This window comes from Girardinichthys multiradiatus, chromosome 20, assembly GCF_021462225.1.
Source record: "Girardinichthys multiradiatus isolate DD_20200921_A chromosome 20, DD_fGirMul_XY1, whole genome shotgun sequence".
NCBI classification, from domain to species: Eukaryota; Metazoa; Chordata; class Actinopteri; order Cyprinodontiformes; family Goodeidae; genus Girardinichthys; species Girardinichthys multiradiatus.
In genome coordinates, this window is record NC_061812.1 from 29,042,345 (window position 1) to 29,063,754 (window position 21,410).

Genomic DNA, 21,410 nt, shown 5'->3' on the forward strand with positions numbered 1-21,410 from the left:
TGTCTTACCCTCTTGCTTGAGGGTGTCAATAGTGGCCTTCTGGACAGCAGTCAGGTCGGCAGTCTTACCCATGATTGGGGTTTTGAGTGATGAACCAGGCTGGGAGTTTTAAAGGCCTCAGGAATCTTTTGCAGGTGTTTAGAGTTAACTCTGTTGATTCAGATGATTAGGTTCATAGCTCGTTTAGAGACCCTTTTAATGATATGCTAATTTTGTGAGATAGGAATTTTGGGTTTTCATGAGCTGTATGCCAAAATCATCCGTATTAAGACAATAAAAGACCTGAAATATTTCCGTTAGTGTGCAATGAATCTAAAATATATGAATGTTAAATTTTCATCATGACATTATGGAAAATAATGAACTTTATCACAATATGCTAATTTTTTGAGAAGGACCTGTATTATGGTTATATATGCGATTAAAAAGTATCAGCAGTAAACAAAAACAACAACACAGTGACTCCTCTTCACATCTTTATTTTATCCTCAAACATATAATTCAACCAGTTCTGATGTTTATTAATAAACTGTCAGCACTAATGTGATGATTTACAGAGGAAAAACCCATGTCTACTGTATTATACCGCACTTGCTGCTACCTTGAGCAAAGTGAAAAACATACAGAAACTGAGCAGACGCATATTTCATATCACAAAATTCACACAATGTAATAACACAGATAAAAGATGTCCATTGATGCTCATGGCGGAGGTGAGGACTGCAATACTGGCTAGATGGACAACTGCAAACTCACCACCTGACTGGATTATATATCATGAAACTGACATGTTGTGTGTGGAGCAAAATGTTTTTTTTTTATTTTACTTTTCCAAACTGGGTGATCACACGACTGATGGCACTTCATAAAAAATCAGAAAGGTCATGTTGTTTACGAATCTTAATGGCAGGGGCACACATGATTACAGTCACGTCTCAGACAGATCCGGCAGAAACAGTCCAGATCACACACAGAGATGGTGAGGGTAGATACAGGCTACAAAGATAATATTATACAGGTACAATGTTGACATATCAAATGAAAAAGATGAAAAATTACATGTAAAAAGTATAAAAATCGACAGGATAAAAAGTGAAAACAATGATTTTAAGGACACAGTTCTCTGTTGGACAGAGTTTTAAGGTGTTCCCTTGTTTTTGTCAGCCATGGAATTTAATCCAATTTTTTATATGAAAAAAAAATACAAAGTTGTCAAAAAATGTTTTTTCCTGGCAACCATAATAAAAGTAAACAGTTTGGTTTACATAACACAGCATCTAATACTGTTTCGTAAGTGGTTGCTAATAGTGAAGACTTTCCCTTCTGAACATAACTACATTTAGATCTGAATGCGTAGAGTCCATCCATGTGCTGCTGGCATGATGGGAAATTAAATGAGATAATCAAAGGCAAGTCTTTTCAGGACTTCAGGCTGTATAGCATCTTAATACTGGATACAAATAGGTGTGTTTGTAACAGAAAATTCAGTTTACAGTACGTTTTCCTTAACTGCATCCAAGCTTAGATTAGCTAATTTAGCAATTTAAATCTCTTACTTCATTACTGACTTTTAGTCATGTAACCTTCATGTTCAACCCTGTAGACACAACTTATCCATGTAACGTAAACACAAGAGGATCTAAAAGAACCATGATTAAGTTTAAAACCTGTTGGCTGAAGTATTTAAGACCACAAAACAAAGATATAAGTGCTAGAGTTCAATACGACGGATGCTTCAAGTCTTTCAGCGAGACTTTCAATGAGAAAAGTGCTTTTCCTTACATACATGTATGTTTCAAAACGTACCTAAACTACAAGTAGGAGGCGGGGCCACTGGAGAGATGATGAACTATGAGACAGCTGCAGAAAAACAAATGCAACAATGTCCAAAACAAAGACAACACAACATGAGGCTTTTGCCCATCTCTGCTCTGACATGTTGGCAAAACCATCTAACAGATGTTCAACTCAAACTCGACTTGCTACTGTTTGGTCAGCAACAAAGGGTTAAAATCAGTTTTTCTCATGTGTCAGTTGTATTCTAAAATGACTTATTTTCAAACAAAGAGGTGGGTTCATTTACAATTATGATCTTCACATCAATTGGCCTTGTAGAAAAACAAAAACTAAACATGTAAAATATCTTCATCATCCATCAGTTGATGACTTCTTCATTTCAGATGGTACAGGCAGGGTTTCAAATGGTCAGTCATTTGGGTTTCGCAGGCAATTCATTTAGGTTTTTTTCTCACTGCGGAGCAGGAACAGGAGCTGACGGGTGGAGTGACTCACCTTGGTGAGGAGCGCTGGCCTCTGTGGGGGTGAAACAGGAGGAAGAAACATGTAACAGTTGTTATACTCTGATCTGTTTTCTTAGACAGTTGGCTTTAGGTGGAGAGCATTATGTTACTGCCAGCTAAATACACTGTATTTAGTGAGTGAAATGTTGAGTAGCAGCTGACAGGATGAGACAAAAGCAAGCTACAGGGTGAATGAGAAATAAATGACAAATCATGGTGGGCGGAGCCAATGGTGACCATCTTTCGCTTGTTCTAAAATGCTTTAGTTTCTAAACAGCAAAGATGAAGACCAATTTGACCAGATGTAAATTCAACAGAGATGTCTCGGTGAAACCTCCTGGGTATTTTTCTGGTGTGATTTTTCTTCTCCACATGGATGTACAGTGCGCTGTCCAACAGTCTGTACATTGGACCGTGTCATCCAGTAGACAGTGTGGTGATGATGATGAAAAACAGAGCAGTTGGAGCATGTTATGGCACTAACTCTGACTGCACTGTTCAATGGTTAGGATTAATTGGAATGTATGTACCTGACTTTTGTGAAGTGCCTTGAGACAACATGTGTTGTGAATTGGCGCTATATAAATAAAACTGAATTGAATTGAACTGAATTCTAAATACAGACGCGAAAAGCCAAAGAGGGGGATGAGCCTAATCTGAGTTTAAGAAATAAAAAAGACTTTGGTGTGATAAAAAGGCTGCATTCCGTTTATGCATCTCTGCACACTGGTTGTTGTTTGGGTTGAAAGTGTGCAAAACCAGAACCTTACCTAAACAGAATGAGTTTTCCCTACTTATTTAAATCAAAATCTGTCACCTGAGGTAAAGATGTGTAGAAAGTCTTAAAATAAATTCCTCTTCTACTTCTTCTTCAGACCAGGAAGCAGGGTCGTAGTTTAATATTCCTCTCTGCAGCTTCTGTACTGCTACCCAGCCATTACCCTATTAACACAGTGTCTCGCCCACATCCAAAATTCAATAAATTAAAAAATAATCTAAAAGGAGGAAATCAGGAAAATCTCATAAAAATAAACACAACTCAGACTAAAAAGAAAAATAAAACAATTAAATGTGGCTTACTGAACATAAGATCTCTCTCTTCAAAGACTTTGCTAGTTAGTGACCTGATTTGTGATAATCAGATTGATTTATTTTGCCTCACAGAAACCTGGCTGCAGCAAGAGGATTATGTTACTATAAATGAGTCAACTCCTACTAATTATTTAAATTTTCACATTCCTCGAAATACTGGGCGAGGAGGAGGAGTAGCAACCATCTTTCAGTCCGATTTATTGATTAGTCCCAGACCAATTAATAGCTACAACTGTGTTGAATATTTAATCCTTAGTTTTCCTCATCCAAATTGCAAAGCACCAAAACCACTTCTGTTTGTTGTTTTGTACCGTCCACCACGCCCTTACTCTCAATTTTTAGATCAGTTTTCAGATCTTTTATCTGATTTAGTGTTAAATACAGATAAAGTTATTATAGTGGAGGATTTTAACATTCATGTAGACACTGAAAGTGATAGCCTAAATATAGCCTTTAATGCTATCTTAGACTCAATTGGCTTTGCTCAAAACATTAACAAACCTACCCACCTTTGTCTTCATTCTCTGGACCTTGTGCTGACATATGGCATTGAGTGTAAAGACATAACAATATTCTCTCATAACCCTGTCCTGTCTGACCATTTCTTAATAACCTTTGAGTTTAATTTAACCGAGTACTCCACACCTGAAAGAAAATTTCATTATAGTAGATCATTATCAGGCGATGTTGTAACAACCTTTAAAGAATCTGTTCCACTTTTAATTTCCTCATTATCACTGAAAAGCACAATGGAGGGCAATAATTCTGTTTCTGCCCCTTAACAAATTGATTCTTTTGTTCATAGTGTTTCTTCATCATTGCGTGGTGCATTAGACAATGCAGCCCCCTTGAAAAAGAAGGTAATCACTAATAGGAGGCTGGCTCCCTGGTTTAATTCAGAGCTGCGTACGTTAAATCACAATGTTAGAAAATTGGAGAGAAAATGGTGCTCTACACACCTAGAGGATTCCTACTTAATCTGGAAAAATAGCCTACTGTTGTATAAAAAGACACTTCACCAAGCTAGAACACCTTATTTCTCATCATTAATAGAAGAGAACAAGAATAATCCTAGGTTTCTCTTTAGTACAGTTGCTAAACTTACACAGAGTCATAGCTCTGTTGAGCCATCCATTCCCTTAGCTCTCAGCAGTCATGACTTTATGGGATTCTTCTTAAATAAAATTGATTCTATTAAAAAGAAAATCTTTGACATACTCCTGAAGATGATTACTTCATTCTCAGCAAGTGAGACAACATTGGAAATAACTGCAGAACCTGATTTGTGTTTGGACTGTTTTGATCCTGTGAAGCTTCCTGAGTTATCAGAAATATTGGCTTCATCTAAACCTTCAACTTGTATGTTAGACCCAATCCCAACCAAATTATTTAAAGAAGTGTTCCCTCTGATTACCAGCGCCATTTTAGATATGATTAATCTATCTTTAGTAAATGGATATGTACCACAGGCTTTTAAGTTAGCTGTAATTAAACCTTTACTTAAGAAACCTTCGCTTGATCGAGATGACATAAATTACAGACCTATATCCAATCTTCCATTCTTATCTAAAATTCTTGAGAAAATAGTTGTTAATCAAATGTGTGAGCATTTATACAGCAATGACTTGTTTGAAGAGTTTCAGTCAGGTTTCAGAGCTCATCATAGCACTGAAACAGCTCTGCTGAAAGTCACTAATGATATTCTTATGGTCTCAGATAATGGACTTGTGTCTGTACTTGTCCTATTAGATCTCAGCGCTGCATTTGATACAGTCGATCATAATATTCTCTTAAAAAGGCTGGAATATGCTGTAGGGATCAGGGGAACAGCGCTAGGCTGGTTTAAATCTTATTTGTCTGACAGATTCCAGTTTGTTCATGTAAATGATAAATCATCTTTAAACTCCAGGGTTAATTGTGGAGTACCACAGGGTTCAGTACTTGGGCCAATTCTCTTTACTATATATATGCTTCCAATAGGTCAAATTATCAGGCAGCATAGGATACATTTTCACTGTTATGCTGATGATACTCAGCTTTACTTATCCATAAATCCTGATGAACCCAACCAGTTAGATAGACTACAAGCATGTCTTGAAAATATAAAAACTTGGATGACTTTAAATGTTCTGCTTCTAAATTCAGACAAGACAGAAGTTGTCGTCTTTGGACCGGAGTCTTTAAAAAAGAAACTGCTTAGTCAATCACTTAACCTGGATGGCATTAAATTGACCACCGGTAATAAAGTAAAAAACCTTGGTGTTATTTTTGACCAGTACATGTCATTTAAATCCCATATTAAACAGGTTTCTAAGGTTTTCTCCTTTCATCTCCAGAACATTGCCATAATTAGAAATATCCTGAGCAGGAGTGACGCTGAAAAACTAGTCCATGCATTTGTTACTTCAAGGCTGGACTATTGTAATTCGTTACTATCAGGATGTCCACAAAATGCAGTTAAAAGCCTTCAGCTGATTCAAAATGCTGCAGCAAGACTTGTGATGTAAATTAAAAAGAGAGATCATATTTCTCCTATTTTAGCTTCCCTTCATTGGCTCCCTGTTAAATCCAGAATATAATTTAAAATTCTCCTCCTCACATATAAAGCTCTTAATGATTTAGCTCCATCATACATCAGAGATCTGATGGTTTCATATGTTCCTAACAGAGCACTTCGTTCTCAGACTGCAGGTTTACTGGTGGTTCCTAGAGTCTCTAGAAGTAGAATGGGAGGCAGATCCTTTAGTTATCAGGCTCTTCTCCTGTGGAACCAGCTTCCGGCTTTAGTCCGTGAGGCAGACACCCTGTCTACTTTTAAGGCTAGGCTTAAAACTTTCCTTTTTGATAAAGCTTATAGTTAGAGTGGCTTAGTTTATCAGGGAGGGAGCCTTCCTCCCTCCCTATTGGTTGGAGTAAGGGGGAGTCAGGTTTAGCCAAAACCGGCTCAGTTATGGTTGAGGTGCAAACACACCCTCCATTTCTGCTACCTGTATGACCCCTTCTCTTTTCCAATGGTTGTAATCAGTCTGACAGAGAGAGGTATCCCAATCCTTGTTGTTTTTAGTATAACAATGACCATCAGTGGGACCCTTTGTGAGGTGCCTTGAGACGACATTGTTGTAAATAAGCGCCGTTTAACTAAATAGTCTGAACTGAAACTATCTCTGTAGTTATGCTGCTATAGGCTCAAGCTGCTGGAGGACATAACGACCACTTTCACCCTCTTTGCTACATTCTCACACTACTCTCCAATTCGGGCATTGTTTGCTGTTATTTCAGCTTTTAACTTTATTCTCTCTTTTCTCCTCCTAGAAGCTACACCTGGCCTGACTCTGTGTCTACCTGTGACACCTTTCTGGAGAGGGGAATCATCTGAGCTTCTGCTGGCAACAACTTAATGCTCACCCTCTACCGATGACCCACATAGCCCTGTCTTTCAGTGTTTAACCCTTTCTCTCTCCTAGACATGGCAATTGACTGAGCTTTTACTGTAACTAATTATATGTGCTCTCTTTCAGACTCTAACCTTGAAAACTGGCTCAGTTTATCTGTTCTTTCTTTCTAGGTGAAACAACTAAAGGAGCTAAATCCATTAACATTTACTTTTCCTTCCCATAGAAAGTACTCCTGGATCAGTGCTTCTTTGTTCTCTTTGTGTCTCTGCTCTGTTCTCTCAAACCCCCAGTCGGTCGTGGCAGATGGCCGCTCACACTGAGCCTGGTTTCTTCCTGTTAAAAGGGAGTCTTTCCTCTCCACTGTCGCTACATGCATGCTCAGTATGAGGGATTGCTGCAAAGTCAACGCCAGTGACTGTCTACTGTCTCTACATGCTCATCCAGGAGGAGGGAATGCTGCAAGTCACTGACTGGATGCAATCTGCTGGGTTTCCTTAGACAGAAAAACTTTTTATCCAATTTGAATAAAAAGCTAACTCCGACTGCACTGTTCAATGGTTAGGATTAATTGGAATGTATGTACCTGACTGTTGTGAAGTGCCTTGAGACAACATGTGTTGTGAATTGGCGCTATATAAATAAAACTGAATTGAATTGAATACTGAGACGGCATAATCTCACACTTAAGATGTTTAATTTGAGCACGTTCATTCAAAGGGGAAATAATCCCAAATTAAGAAATTATTGTTTTCAGAAGAATCTCCTGTGGCACAATTATTGTTATAGAGTTTCTAAGAAACTCTAATTACTAATCTGGGACTTTGTGTTTGAATGTCACGACAAAGAGACTCATTTCTATTAGCCGCTCACCACCAGGCTGCTTGAGGACCCATATTTATCTTCCCACCACACACATTGAGTGGGATGGTGTGGGTCACTGAGTCTCTATAGCAACTACTACACAGTGTCTAGATACCAACTGGTTGTTTTAGAGTCATGCAAAAGCCTTTTCAGATGTGGAGTTTGCTAGAATCTAAGGAACTAGAACTAGAACTTTGTGCTTTGATTAAAGGCGACTTAAGATTTAGCATTTCAGGAACAAACACTTCAGGATGATTTAGTATAAAATGAGGGATAGGTTTGTAGAAAAGCACCTCAGATCTACTATTATGTATGGTGGAGGGTGTTTGATGCTGTGGACCTGTTTCTCTTTTCATCATAGACATCATAAACCATCATAAACCAGGACACTTTAGATAAAATATCTGTTAAACGTTCAACCAGAATGCAAATCACAAGCAGATGAACTTATTTGTGGCCACATTGTGATAAATGTAATTAACATATGGCCAAATCCTCCCAGAAGTAGTCCACCAGACACAAAAGCAACCCTCTTTAATGGCTATCTCAGTCCCCTGGCCTATATCCCATAGAAAAGCAGAGGGGTGAGCTGAAGACAGGAGAGCATAAGAAAGGACCCAAGACTTTGGACAAGTAGTGGGAAGCGATCAATTTGTGAAATGATATAGAAGAGGTGCTGCCCGTATCGCAAAAGGGTTTTTTACAAAATATTTAGACATCGGGGTGCCAACATTTGTACAAGCAGCGATTTTGTTGCATAAATACAAATATTTTAGTCCTTCCTAAATTGTCCTAATTTTTCAGTCCTACATTTTTCCGTTTGAGATTATTCTAGTGCATAAAAGATAAATGTATTTAGAGTTTTTTAACACATCTTTATCAGGGGTCCTAAGAAAATATAGGGAGCGTGACAGAATACCACAACATCTAGTAAGATTACAAAAGCTTAAAGATTGCTTAAACATTTAGCTCACTGGCTTAAAAATATATGTCCTGCTGATGTGATTTTCTGTCATAGATTTATTGAGTAATAATAAATGTGATAAATGTGCTTTAACTTTTAACTCACCGTGGTGTGCAGGTGTAGTGCTGGAGCTGGAGTGAGGGGCCGGGGTCTGGCCCGGGGGGCAGGGAGATGGAGCGTGAGTGCCTGCAGGAGGTTGGGATTCGGGAGGCGGGGCAGAAGAAGCTGGTGGTGCAGGACTAGGGGCCGCCTGTGGAGCTGGTGTGCTGGGAGCTGGCTGACTCGCGTTGGGGCCTTGGGGCGCTGGGGCTGAGGTTGCCTGGTTGGAGTGAGGGCCTCCGGCCTGGCTGTGCTGCTGGTGCTGGATCTGCTGAAAGTGCTGCTGGCGGGCCCTCATCTCAGCGTATTTCAGCTGCTCCATGTGGAAGGACTGGCGGTCAGCCAGCAGCTGCTGCCGTTGGTACTCCAGCTGTGAACACAAACATATCTTGGATTACTTTGGGGAAACAATATTCACATTATAAATACTGTAACAAGGTAATGAGCTGTTTTATAGAACTGCATATCCCAGGTTCCTTCACTCACAGCCTCCCTCTCTCTGTCCATGATAGTTTCCAGTTCTTCAAAGTGTCGCAGTTTAATCTCAAGCTTCTTCATCTGGGTCTCCACCAGCAGAGCCACCAAAGATTTGATTTTCCTCTCTTCCACTGCAGCTAAATGCTGTGAAGACAGTGAAGGGAATCTGTCTTTATAGGAGGTAAAAAAGTAAGAAAGAATGTATTGATGATACAGGAGTTATATATTAAGCTTCACCTTGGCTTTGACAGCAGCAGCTGCTAAAGCGGAAGCAGCAGCAGTTGCCAGGTTTCCCTCTCCCACATCACGCTCGACTTTAGCCTTCCTTTCCCCTTCCATCTCTCCTTCTCTTTGTCCCTCCTCTATTCCTTCTTTTGCATCTTTCTCGTTCTCGCCATCAACTAAGAGAAGAAAAATATAAAGTTTAGCTTTAAGCAGGACTTTATGCATCTGACTTTTCACAGATAAAACCTTGCATACCCATCTCAGGCTCTGTTTTATCTGCCTCCCTCTCGCCTTCAGGTTCTCTTCCTCTTTCTTCCTCTTTCTTCCCATTCTCCACCTGCTTCTCTTCCTCCTCCATCGCTCCATCTTTGCTCTCCTGCGTAGAAAAACAACAACAGTAAAGTTAACTCCACTGCAGCTCACATTTACAAATTATTTGTAAATCTGTAAAAGTGAATAAGTCTAAAACCTTGGCCTCTCTTTTCTCCTCGTTCGACTGGCTGTCACTCTTACTTTCATCACTGCTTTCATCTGAAGAAATGTCAGAATTGTTTTTTAAACATTCGTTGTTACAGTGGTTATAACTCTGTTTGTTGTGTTGCTGTGTTTTATCCTACCAGGCCTGTCTCCCTCCTCCAGGCCAGTGCCTGCGATGCCGCTCCCCTCCAGGCCGTACATGGGATCCTGTCGGCCGCTGACTCTCGCTGCTTCCTCGACGCGCCGCACATGAGCCTCGACGAGCGCTGCAGGGACCTCCTCTTTCATACGGGAAAACTCCTCTAATAAGGAGAGACACATTGTTGTTATCAGGACCTTAGGATCACTGCTTGGTTAGTCATTTTTAGTTTTTTTTTTTTTATTGCATACAGATACATGAACCAGGAATGTCCAGTGTTGCTGCAACATTATTTATGCAGCCAGAGAGTACTAGTTCCATCCACCACTTGAACTTTCTCACATTTTATCACCTTACAGCCAGAAATGTCCTTATATTTTTCATTCAGATTTTATGCTATAGACCAAAGTGCAACCAGTCAGCTTCAGAAGTCGACAAATTTATAGTTTGGTTATGAAACAATGAACATCTCAAAGAGCTCTGTTGAGTATGGCACAACAGCAAACCAACCAAGACATGGCCGTCCACCTTAACTGACAAGCTGGGTAAGGAGAGCATTAATCAGACAATCAGCCAAGAGGCAACCATGGTAACTCTGGAGGAGCTACACATATCCAAAGCTCAAGAGAGGGAGTCTTAGCCCACATTTCTGTATTAAAAATTGATTTATTACTGGTCTGATGTAATATTCTGTTTTAAAATGTTGTATCTTGATTAGCTGTAAGCGGAAAATCATCATAATGAACATTAATAAAGGCTTGAAAAATACAACTGAGGGCAAGTGCCAAGACTGATGTTCACAGACACTCCCTATCAAATGTAACAAAAACCTTAGCTTGTACAGACAGGGCACAAAGGACTTGGACTACAATTGCTGTAGAAGGTGACTCTACAAACACCGACACACTGGGGTTGAAAACAAATGCACCCCGATTTTTATTTGTTCCACAATTATGCACTGACCTGTGCTATTCTATCACTTCAAATACATTAAAGGTCATGGTTGTAAGGTTACAAAATATACAAATGTTCTAGGGGTATGAATACTTTTCCAAAGCTGTGTATGCTTCCAGCAGGATGAGCTGTCATGACAGGGAAGGAACTGCTTGCAAGAGACGAGATGAAGACATTTGTAGGCGTTTTTCTGTTTAATATACCCTACACACTCTTCGTCTTCTACAGACTAAACTGTTTTACCTACAGCTATTAAGATTTATGACAACATGTGAGCAGCAGTTAACACCTCATGAATAAACAGAAATTGTGCCTTAGTTAAGGTTTTACCTCAGTATAAACACTGGTAAATGTTTAAATCTCCTGATTAAGAAATGTACTAAAACTTTACATTCATGTTCACAAAGTATCACAATGAAGGAGATTTCCAAAAGGCCACAACAACATATTAGGCTCAGCTCATAGCTTTAAATAATTTAATAGCTTTCTTGATTTGTGTTCATCAGTAAAATGTTCAAAACAAGCCACTTCTCACCAAGAGCGGATTTGGCTGCAGCTGAGGCCACACGTGGGTCAACTACAGAAGCCAGGAAGGCCACGGTGCTCATGACAGGGTTTCCTGCTTGGCTGAAAGGAACTGGTTGATAGGCCAGTGGGCCCAGTGTGGAGGAGCTGTCCTCCAAGTATGGGTCTTCAATTGGCAACCGCAAGAAGTGCAGGATGCACTCGTCTTGTGTACGGCTGCCCACGTGTTCAGACACCTTGTTCCAGTCATCCTTATACATCTCCAGCCCCTGAGAGACATGGGATAGTCATTCAGCCATTCGTTTTTTATCTTGCTGTCTCCACAGGGGGATTATTATGACTAGCTGTGTCAGCAAAATGCCATACCTCAAGTAGAAGTAGTGTTTCTTGCTCTGTCCAGTCTCTCATGGAGCTTGCTCCACTCTTGCTCTGCACACAAAAATATTACCACCACTTTATTTGAATGCAAGTCATACAATAATGATTAATAAGGTAAGTTATACATCAATTATAGGCAACACCCCTTGTTTTTACCTTTGCAGATCCAGTCTTCTTGCTGTACATGTCGGTCCGCAGCCCAAAGTTTTGCAGATCTGTGGGCTTATCTTTCACTTTATCTGGGAATGAAATCATTGGCTGGGTGGCGGGGGTCTGAGGGGGTTATGGTGAAAGGAGCAAGGATGTAAAATAATATCCACTAATTCCTGGTTGCCTGTTTACATGTGAGTATTTATTAACCTGGGATGTCTTGGGCTGCAGCGGCACCAGACTTGAAGGAGTGTCTGCAAGGACGTGGAAGTGAGAGGTCGGCGGCGGTCCCATGGGTGTGGGCCGACTCTCTGAGTCCACCTGGTAGTTGATCAGTCCCCACTGCTCTAGAAAAGCATGAACTCTGAGGAAAAGTAAACACATAGCGTTTTTCCCACTAGTGGCATGTTTGATTAAAGGCTTAACGATGTATAAAGATCAACCTCCCATCTACCTCATGATGGCACACACGTCTCCTGCCAGGTTTCTTCGGCAGGCAGTGGAGGTCAGGTACTCCTGAGGGTTCAGCCGATATGTGTCAATCATGAAGTTCCTGTAGGCTAGATAACTAAAGGCGAAAAGGATGAAAGAAGACAACTACTGCGATAAAATAGTATGTTACAGTAATTTCCAAACACCTGATTAATCACTCTGTTTTGTGTACCAATCGCATGCTTACATCTCAGGGGTTTTAGATTTGTTCTTCCCATTGAAAAACTCAGGCAAGGCTCTCCGCTCAATGGCATGAACGCTGCGGGTGAAATGAGCAAAGGTCAATGTGACGTTTAATGTGGGAATTAATTAAGGAAAGAATGTTTCATTTCACTGATTCACTTCTTTATATGACTGATGCTGAAAACCATTCAAAGAATTCATCAAACCGCTGGAATGCTTTCAATTGTAGATAAGGATAACATAATTTACGTTACAAGTTTAGGTCGTTAAGACATTTCCAGTAAAACCAGTGCATGAATGGGGAAACAAGCTAAACAAGTTACATCATTACCTGTTGTAGTCGAACCAGGCAGCGTAACTCGGGATGATGATGTGGTGGGTTTGCTCCGTCACGTTGTCCTCATGAAGGTCTGAGCTCTTCACTGGTTCACCCTTTACACTGGGAGAGCCCTCCTCCTCTTCCTGTTAAAAAAACACACACTTCAGTTCACAGAGTTAACTCATACGCTTGATCAATCTTGCTCACCGTGAGTGTGTTACTTCTAATTTTAACTGGACGTTTTAGGACAACGATACCTTTCCTGTTGTCTCCATGGACTCATCTTCTTGTTCATCTGTTTAAAGAACATATAAAAGATGACAATATATCAATAAATACCTTTTAAAGCACGTTATGTAAAGATAAATGATGTCTATATGTTATCATTCATACCCATTTCAGTGCCTCCCTTAACTGGGGTTGATTCTGGGTCCTTCTTGGTGTTGTCTGCAGGCAGACAAGAAATTACATCATTGAAAAGACGGACAGTAGAAAAGATGACACGGCTATAAAGTAGTTTTGCAACCACCCTAATTCTTAGGTGTAAATATATTTAGATTTCAATTTATATATATTCGTGTACTTGTCTTTGCTGTGTTTCCTTCTTCAGATGCAGGAATAGGTGAGGCTTCATCCAGGTCCTTGGACAGCTCCTCCTGTTCCTCCTCCCTCTGACCTCGTTTAGACTTGGTGTACGGGGTGGTCGGCCTGCCATCACACACAAAAACAACAAACTTCTGGTAATCAGTCAGTGATGGGGGAGGGTGGGTTTCTGGTAAAAAATACTGACTTTTTAAGCGATTTTGTGAAAGATCTTATAGATCCTTAACTAGTAAACTTAGCTCAAATGTAAAGAAGTGACTAGAGGCAGAGCTTAAAAAATGACTTTTAAGTGTAAATTCTAACTAAAAAATTTATATGAATTAATAAGATAGATAATAAACACAGTATGTATGAAAAAGAAACCAATGTTGTCAATGTTGTTGTTCTACAACCAGGATTATAAACAGAAGCTGACTGCCATTTATTAAACAATGAAGTCCAACTGGAACGTATGTAACTGAAGTATAATCTGTCTATATGATTGGATAGCATTGGTTTGATGTGATTATATATTTCTGGGTTTAAACTGTTTTAACAACATTTGTGGTAAGCATGTGCAGTGTGAATAGAATGAACTGAAATCGAATGGCACGGACAAATAGGTGAGTATGACTTGCAGGTTTGTTAGTTAAACGAATCCAACTTAGGGAAATGTCTGAACTCTAACCCTTTTTTGGTATTTTTCTTCTTGCTCTCTTGAGGTGGAGGTGTTGGCGAAGGTGATGGTGATCGCTTTCTTTTCTTGGCATTGCCTGGTTTCTTGTCCCTTCGCTCATCTGGTGTGGTCACCTCATCCGTTAGTGTCTTGGCAGAGATCCTCTTCCTCTTAGGACAACCTTCTCCCACCTCATAGTCTTCCTCATTCATCCACTCGTTATACTGGTCGAGGTCTAAAATCCATTTTGCATGAACCTGTCAGTGAAAATGTTTGAACATTTTCAGTAAGCAAGTAAAAGGCATAAGGAAAATACTTGCATATTATTTAAAGCTCTAAGAATCAGTACATGAACAAAGTGCATTGCCAAAATATTCATACCTATTGAACATTTCTATATTTAGTTCAGTTGTATCCATAAACCATCTATTTTATTGGGGTGAAAGAGCAACACTAAGTTGTGTATAATTGTGAAGCAGAAGGAAAATGATAGATGGTTTTAATTTTTTTCTTTTTTACAAATAAACATCTTAAAAATGTGGTTTCCATTTTTTTTAAACCCCCCTTACATTGATATCCTTAAATCAAATCCAGTGCATCCTACTGCCCTCAAAATTCACCTAATCGATAAATTACATTTAAGTGTCTGCAATTTAAGCTCAGAATAAATCCAGCTGTTCTCTGAAGGCCTCTGAGGTTTGTTAGAGAACATTAGTGAACAAACAGCATCATAAAGACTAAGGAACACAGCAGTCGGCTCAGAGAAAAAACTGTGGAGAAATTAAAGGTGGGGTTTGTTTATAAAATAATATCCAAAATTCTCAACATTTCACAGAGCATTATTCTATCCATCATATGAAGGGGAAGACTTTGGCAGCACTGCGAACCTAAAAAGACCAAAACTACATAATCCATGCTCCTGAACAAGTCATCCTGATTTGAAACATAGTGGTGGCAGCATCATGCTGTGGGAATAGGTTTCTTTTTTGTCTTTTAATAGGGACAGAGATCAGAGTTGATGGCATGTTAGATGGAGGCTAATACAGGGTAATCCTGGAAGAAAACCTGTTAGAGGCTTTAAAGGCTTGAGACACATGTGCTGAGGTTCCTCTTCTAGCAGGACAGTACCACTACACATACAGCCAGACTACAATGAAGTAGTTTAGATCAATGTCTGTCCGTACATTAGGATGGCCCAGTCAATGGCCAGACCTAAATCCAATTGAGAATCTGTGGCAAGATTTGAAAATTTTATTACAAATTCAATTGACAGATGTTCCCCTTCAAATCTGACTGTTCTGCAAGGAGCAGGTTTCGCCATGTGCAAAGCTGGTAGTGACATAACCCCAGTGACCTCCAGCTCTAACTGCAACAAAAGGTGGTTCTAAAAAGTACTGACCCATGGTGCTTTATTTCTGAAAAATTTGAAAACCATGCATAATTTTTCTGCCACTTCCTACCTATGTCTCAATTCATGTTGACCTATCACACAAAATCCAGATGAAAGGGTCATTGTGGTCTTATTGTGACAAAATGTGAAACGCATAGGAACAAGAGGAACATTTTTTTTGAAACTCGTGGAATGAACAACAATGAAACAGAACAAAAAATAATTACCTTTCTGGGCTTTTCTGTGCTGGGAGGATCCTCCACTGCAGCTTCAATCTCACTGGCTGGGATCCAGGTGTCGTAACTAAACGAAGAGAGGAACAAATGACATGTTCAGGCTGTGAGACTACTGCAACAGGAACAAACACAGGAGGCCGATTCTGAGCACAGGTTGGGAAAATGTGTTAAATACGTTCATCAGGTATGTTACAAGAATTACAGAATCCTCTTGTTGTTATGATTCCCAGAGACAACCAATACTTTACAAACAACAACAGTGTCAATTCATCTGTTTACATCTAAACGTGTCAATATAAATAAATCACAACTATTTCTAAGCTCATCTTTTACAGAAAAAAGTACAGATGATGATTTAACATGAAATAAAATGTTTTACATTATGATCTAGGTACCGACACATCAATCCAGAACAAACCTGTCCGGGAAATATCCCCAGTGCAGCAGAACCTGCTTGTCTCTCTTCATCACAGGACGCACCCACTCCTCTGGACAGAAACAATTCATTTCATATTAACACAGAAGTTGCTCATGCAGAAGAAGATCTACCAAATATACAACAAGGTGATTAATAATAGCACCTCACCTTCCTCCAGACTGGTAGGAATAGGCACCACAACATGGGAGCTGGAGGTCTTGTCTTCAGTCACGGAGCCCTGCAACACATAACGACCCTGTAAATTATACATGCACTGCAAAGAGGAGTCATCTCTAAAAAGAAGACCAGGCTAGAAACGCTGAGTTAACATGAGAGAGCATGACAGATACTAGCAAAAAAGATTAGAAAAAAACTTTCTTTACAAAGCAAAAACTCACCTGATGTCTTTTGATGATGTCTTTCAGTTTGCTGAGCAGCTTTGGTTCTATGTCAGGGCTCAGGTAGATGACGGGTCGAGTCAGACAATTGTTCTGCAGGAAATAATGATGCGAGACTTAAATTCACATATTTTATTAGTAATGTCTCCTCTGAGAAAGAAACAACCTGAATGATCCTTATTTTTAGAATGATTAAGCAGAATTGCTGCAATCTGTTTCATTATTTCCATCATTAAAGCCCAGCAGTGCCATCTTTAGATGCTTCTCAAATCTGACAAAACAAAAAGAGACATGTAACCTTCCTGAAAAATGCTGCCCAAAGCTGGGAAATGTGTCAGATACAGCCTGACCAAAATAAAGTCATAAAAAACATAAAAGCTTCTTTTATATTGTGCAAGATTAGAGCAAAAACATTGACTAATGCAAACTGACCATCCAAGAAATTTGTTTACAGGCCAAATACCAGTAAAGATTACTAAAACAAATGTACCTGCACCAAGGACTTCTCAATCGTCATGAACATCTCCACATTTCGGTCCATCCTCGACGGATTCTGGAAGTCAAACCTGCGCCTACCAGGAAATTAGACTGGAGTTACACACGAAACGGCAAGAAAGCCAAAATCCAACTCAGCGTTGAAACTTTTAGACAAAAAAAAAAAACAAAAGCAACAAAAACCAGCTGGAAAGAAAGTCTTACCATCCTTGGTCACTCTTGAACTTGTAGGCAGCAGCCAGAATGTGGCAGAGAGCCCCTCCTGACTTGAAGTCTACAAAACATTTCATCTGCAGGCAGAAAATAAAAAAGCTTAACGCATCAATGAAAAGCAACGTGAACTTGTTAGCCGGGGAGATAAAAAGAGACCAACCGGCAGCTTTGTGAGGGGAGGATTGCTGACATGTCTGCCAAAAACCTCCTCCTGGAACTGGAGCAGCTGGACCACCAGGCTGGACAGAGATTTGTTAGTGGGGGGCTCAGCCTGGATGTACTGAAGAGACGAAGAGAAGACACAATTTAATAATATGCAACTATAGACACTTAAAACATGGTAAAGATGGGGGTTTTAAAGGTTAGGTTTATCTTTTTGAAACAACGTATACTTTAAGGCAGCCCTCAGATGTGCTCAAGTTACTGGATTTGTGATTATGTAGCTGCCTGTGCCGTCCCTCAAAGATATCTTTCGATTTACTATTGTGGGCTGGAGTTATGACAACATAAAGGTCAACTAGTGAAATAACCAAGGCATAATGTTTACCTTTTAATCCCAAACAAAAACATGTAATTTGCTTGAATATACACAGTTTTCTCTATTAGTTAAATAATCTGTTATTTGATGTTATTAACAATCTATATACTAAAAATTAACTGATTTTATACATGAGCACATACCTTTCTGACCGGAGCAACGTCTGAGCTCCATCAAATAATTGGGCAAAACTTTAAATCTTCATTTTAACAAAGACTACTTGCTTGAAGGCCTTTTTGTTTGACAGCAGAATGTTCTCTGTAGCTGTAAAGTTTCATGTTTTTATATATATATATATATATATATATATATATATATATATATATATATATATATATATATATATATATATATATATATATATAATATAATATAATATCCTAATAGTGAGCTAGTTCTGAACTACATTTAGAGTTCAAACACAAACTACATCAGGTTTATTCATCATATATGAAAGTAAGCCCTGAGAAAAAATAAAACCAGAGTTTATGCTCTTCAGATGACACATACATGATCTTACTGTTATTTTAAAGGTATTTAAATGCTCTTTTAAATGATATAGTTTATTCAGACATACAGCTCTTTTACGAATGGTTCCTAACATACATCCTAGTTGTCTCCTGCTTAAGGAGGAATGTTACAATCAGTGAATCAGTGGTTGCAGCTTTGTTCCTGTTGTTGGATATGGTATTATATACCATATATGCCATCCCTTCAAAAGCTGCAACTTGTTTTCTACCAGAAATGTGAGGTTTCAAGAATCCCCGTAAAAGTAATCCCTTAGTGAAGTAGGATTCAGGATTCAATCCATTATCTAAGCAGTTGCTTTCTGTCAGTGACATAGTTAATGTAAAGGCGAGTAGATATTTTTTAACCAAATAGCCTTTTAACAAATGTTTTGAAAGACCTACACATTGAAAATCCACTGAGATTTGAAATGTGAGCTCTTCTTTTCTAACTTGAGCAGAAACAAGTGTCCATGTCAAAGTGCTAAAAGTACTAGTAGCTGACTGAGGTTTCTACATTTTCAAACGCAAACCTTTACGGTAATTAAAAATGTTTTAATTATTTTTATATTTATTTCTTCATTTACCTATAAAGTTTACTTTGAAAATGGATTGAAGACACATCACTTTTTGTTTCATGCCACACAAAACAAAAAGTCTGTTAAGTATTTAATGTTAAAAATATTTATTTTCTAAAATTGCAAACTTTACCTTTTGGCTAAATGAATGACTATTGGAAGTCAATTAAATGCTTAATATTTATTCCAAAATCAGGAAGAGTTAGAACATCCTTCAAACAACATCTGTTAAGGCTTCATGGCACTGTGAGTTTAGATTGAGACCCTCCACTGTGGATTTAATGACTTTGGCCAAAATGCTAAAGAATTTAGCAATGTTTTAAAATGAAGAGGTAATAAATAAATGCTGCAAAGAATGACACTAATAGTGTAAGGAATATTCTCTATAAATATACACTAATGTATTTTTTTTTTTGTCTTTTGGTTGCAAACTACTGGCTAATCTGTCATTTTGAATATAAAAATTGAACTTTCCTTTAAAGAAAATGTATTCATTCATTCTTTAAATTTGAAATCAAAACAAGATTTCTATAGTAGATATTGTTCAAATAGGTTCAGTTTTTTCATACAGCTTTGGTGGCTCAAAAGAAATTGTTTAGCTGGACCGAGGGTAAATATGGCTCTCTGGGTTGTAAAGGTTGCTGACCCCTGGTTTAGAAATGATGCTATTGGTTCTTATTAGTATTTTGTTTTGGGCCACAATTTTGTCCCTTTTAATGTAACTCGAAGGACAAAAATCACCCCCAAATGCCACATTTTAAAATGCTGTAATGAACCTAATTTTAAACCAACAAACATAATCTTGGTATCATTTAAAATGTAGCTAATCCTTTGACAAACGTCAGGCCACAACTAAAAAAAAAAAAAAAAAAAACATTGTACCATTGTGGCTGTAATAAACTGAAACATGTCCGATTTTCAGTGTTGAAGTTCCTGCGCTTTTACGTTTATCATTGCAAAGGGTACATCAGAATGTGATTGGATCTGTGGTGAGAGCAAGAATTCACGGCTATAATCACAGCCTTTACGATTATTATTTAAGTTTTTTTAACAGTCTACAGAGCTTACGGCTGCTTGCTGTAATCCAGCCCCGGTCATGACTTCAGTCACAGAGGCGCGCCACATCTGGATCCGAGCTGCTTTAACCGTTAGCCGATTAGCTGGCTAGCTTGCCGTCTGCCCGGCTAAAGTCACATTTATCTTTCTAAACTCTACCTTCTCGGGTCAGATTCTGTAAAGGCTTTCAGCCAGTTTAGCTACCCAAACGTAGGCAGACACCACCGTTAGCGGCAGCATCTGCTGCAGCTTTTGGCTCAGCATCCTTTTGTGAATCAAACAGCTGGACGCTCATCAGCAGCAGCAGCAGCAGCACCCTCCCTCCTCTCTTTGTCATTGCCTCTGCTCTACGTTTCAGGGTGACAGGAAAATAGGAAGCTCAGTGGGCATGCTTAAAAAACGTGCGCTCAGTACCTTTTTATAATTCTTTCCCAACCAGACGCGGACATTATCAAACTGGGAAACGGTGTCAGACGCTTCGAAATATTTTACATTCGGGCCGCCGTCTTTCTTCCGCACCGCCATCTTTGCCTGCAGACAACCAGTCGACGTTGCCTGCCGCCTAGCGTACAGAGCATGTCACTGCATCTGTTGGATGACACGGTTGCTGTAATGACAGTGAAAGTACAGCAGGGGGCGGCGTGGTGCAGATCATTCTTTTCATCGTGTGTCTTAGGAGGCAAATTACAGTTTTCCAGGATATGAAAATTGTGATATACTGATAATATTCGTCCCTAATTGGTTTTACAAACTTAGCAACAAAGATCAAACCTTTTTGGTAACTAGAATCAATTTGAAACCAGTGCTTAAGTTAATCTGCCGTTGTAACGGTACCAGTCACTTTTATTATGAAAATAAAGAGGGTCACAGGAAAATTACAGAATATGAATTTTAATTTGTCAAAATGCTCTAAAAGCAAACACTTAGCAAAGAATAAAATGTCAGAATGGAAACATGAATAAAATATTTTAGACAACTATATAATTCCAGATAACAGTTTAACAAGAAAATGCAAATACACTACAGTATGAACTAATCCTCAATCCTTAAAAAAAATCTTCACATTAATACATTAGTCCCTGCTGCAGTCAGGCTGAATGCAGAAAGGATTAGGAGAAGGAGACATCTCTCAAATACTATTTCAAATGATAAATAAAAAAATTAAATCTTCACTGAGAGCAAAGTGTATCGAAGTCAAATTCCTTGTTTGTCTGTACAAACTTGGCAATAAAGCTGATTCTGATTCTTATATTTTTGATTCTGATAAAGGTAGCATGTTTTTGGTTATTAGATT

General features: G+C 38.9%; 1 protein-coding gene across 2 annotated transcripts; it reads right to left on the reverse strand.

Moving 5' to 3' along the window:
- Positions 1-463: 463 nt before the first annotated feature.
- smarcc2 (SWI/SNF related, matrix associated, actin dependent regulator of chromatin, subfamily c, member 2) lies at positions 464-20,661 on the reverse strand. 2 transcript variants are annotated; one of them, XM_047348409.1, is made up of 26 exons: positions 20,531-20,661; positions 17,599-17,718; positions 17,430-17,515; positions 17,221-17,296; positions 16,731-16,823; positions 16,501-16,570; positions 16,333-16,402; positions 15,906-15,981; positions 14,301-14,545; positions 13,614-13,738; positions 13,424-13,477; positions 13,288-13,325; positions 13,043-13,173; positions 12,716-12,787; positions 12,491-12,604; positions 12,247-12,400; positions 12,043-12,159; positions 11,875-11,937; positions 11,519-11,777; positions 10,031-10,192; positions 9,883-9,944; positions 9,669-9,789; positions 9,426-9,589; positions 9,198-9,332; positions 8,718-9,081; positions 464-2,313 (listed from the first exon to the last, which is right to left on the reverse strand). In XM_047348409.1, the coding sequence occupies exons 1-26, from the start codon at positions 20,639-20,641 to the stop codon at positions 2,249-2,251; spliced, it is 3,147 nt and encodes a 1,048-aa protein (XP_047204365.1). In that variant the 5' UTR covers positions 20,642-20,661; the 3' UTR covers positions 464-2,248. The 2 variants fall into 2 exon arrangements, with proteins under 2 accessions (XP_047204365.1, XP_047204364.1); XM_047348408.1 differs by having other exon boundaries at positions 17,221-17,302.
- Positions 20,662-21,410: the final 749 nt, after the last annotated feature.

Coding starts and splice junctions, on each gene's coding strand:
- smarcc2 (XM_047348408.1), bottom strand. CDS start 20,641: ATGGCGGTGCGGAAGAAAGACGGCGGCCCGAATGTAAAATATTTCGAA. Junction 9,790..9,882: donor AGGAGAAAAGAGAGGCCAAG/GTTTTAGACTTA, acceptor TTTTCTACGCAG/GAGAGCAAAGATGGAGCGAT. Junction 2,314..8,717: donor CACTACACCTGCACACCACG/GTGAGTTAAAAG, acceptor TCACCCCCACAG/AGGCCAGCGCTCCTCACCAA.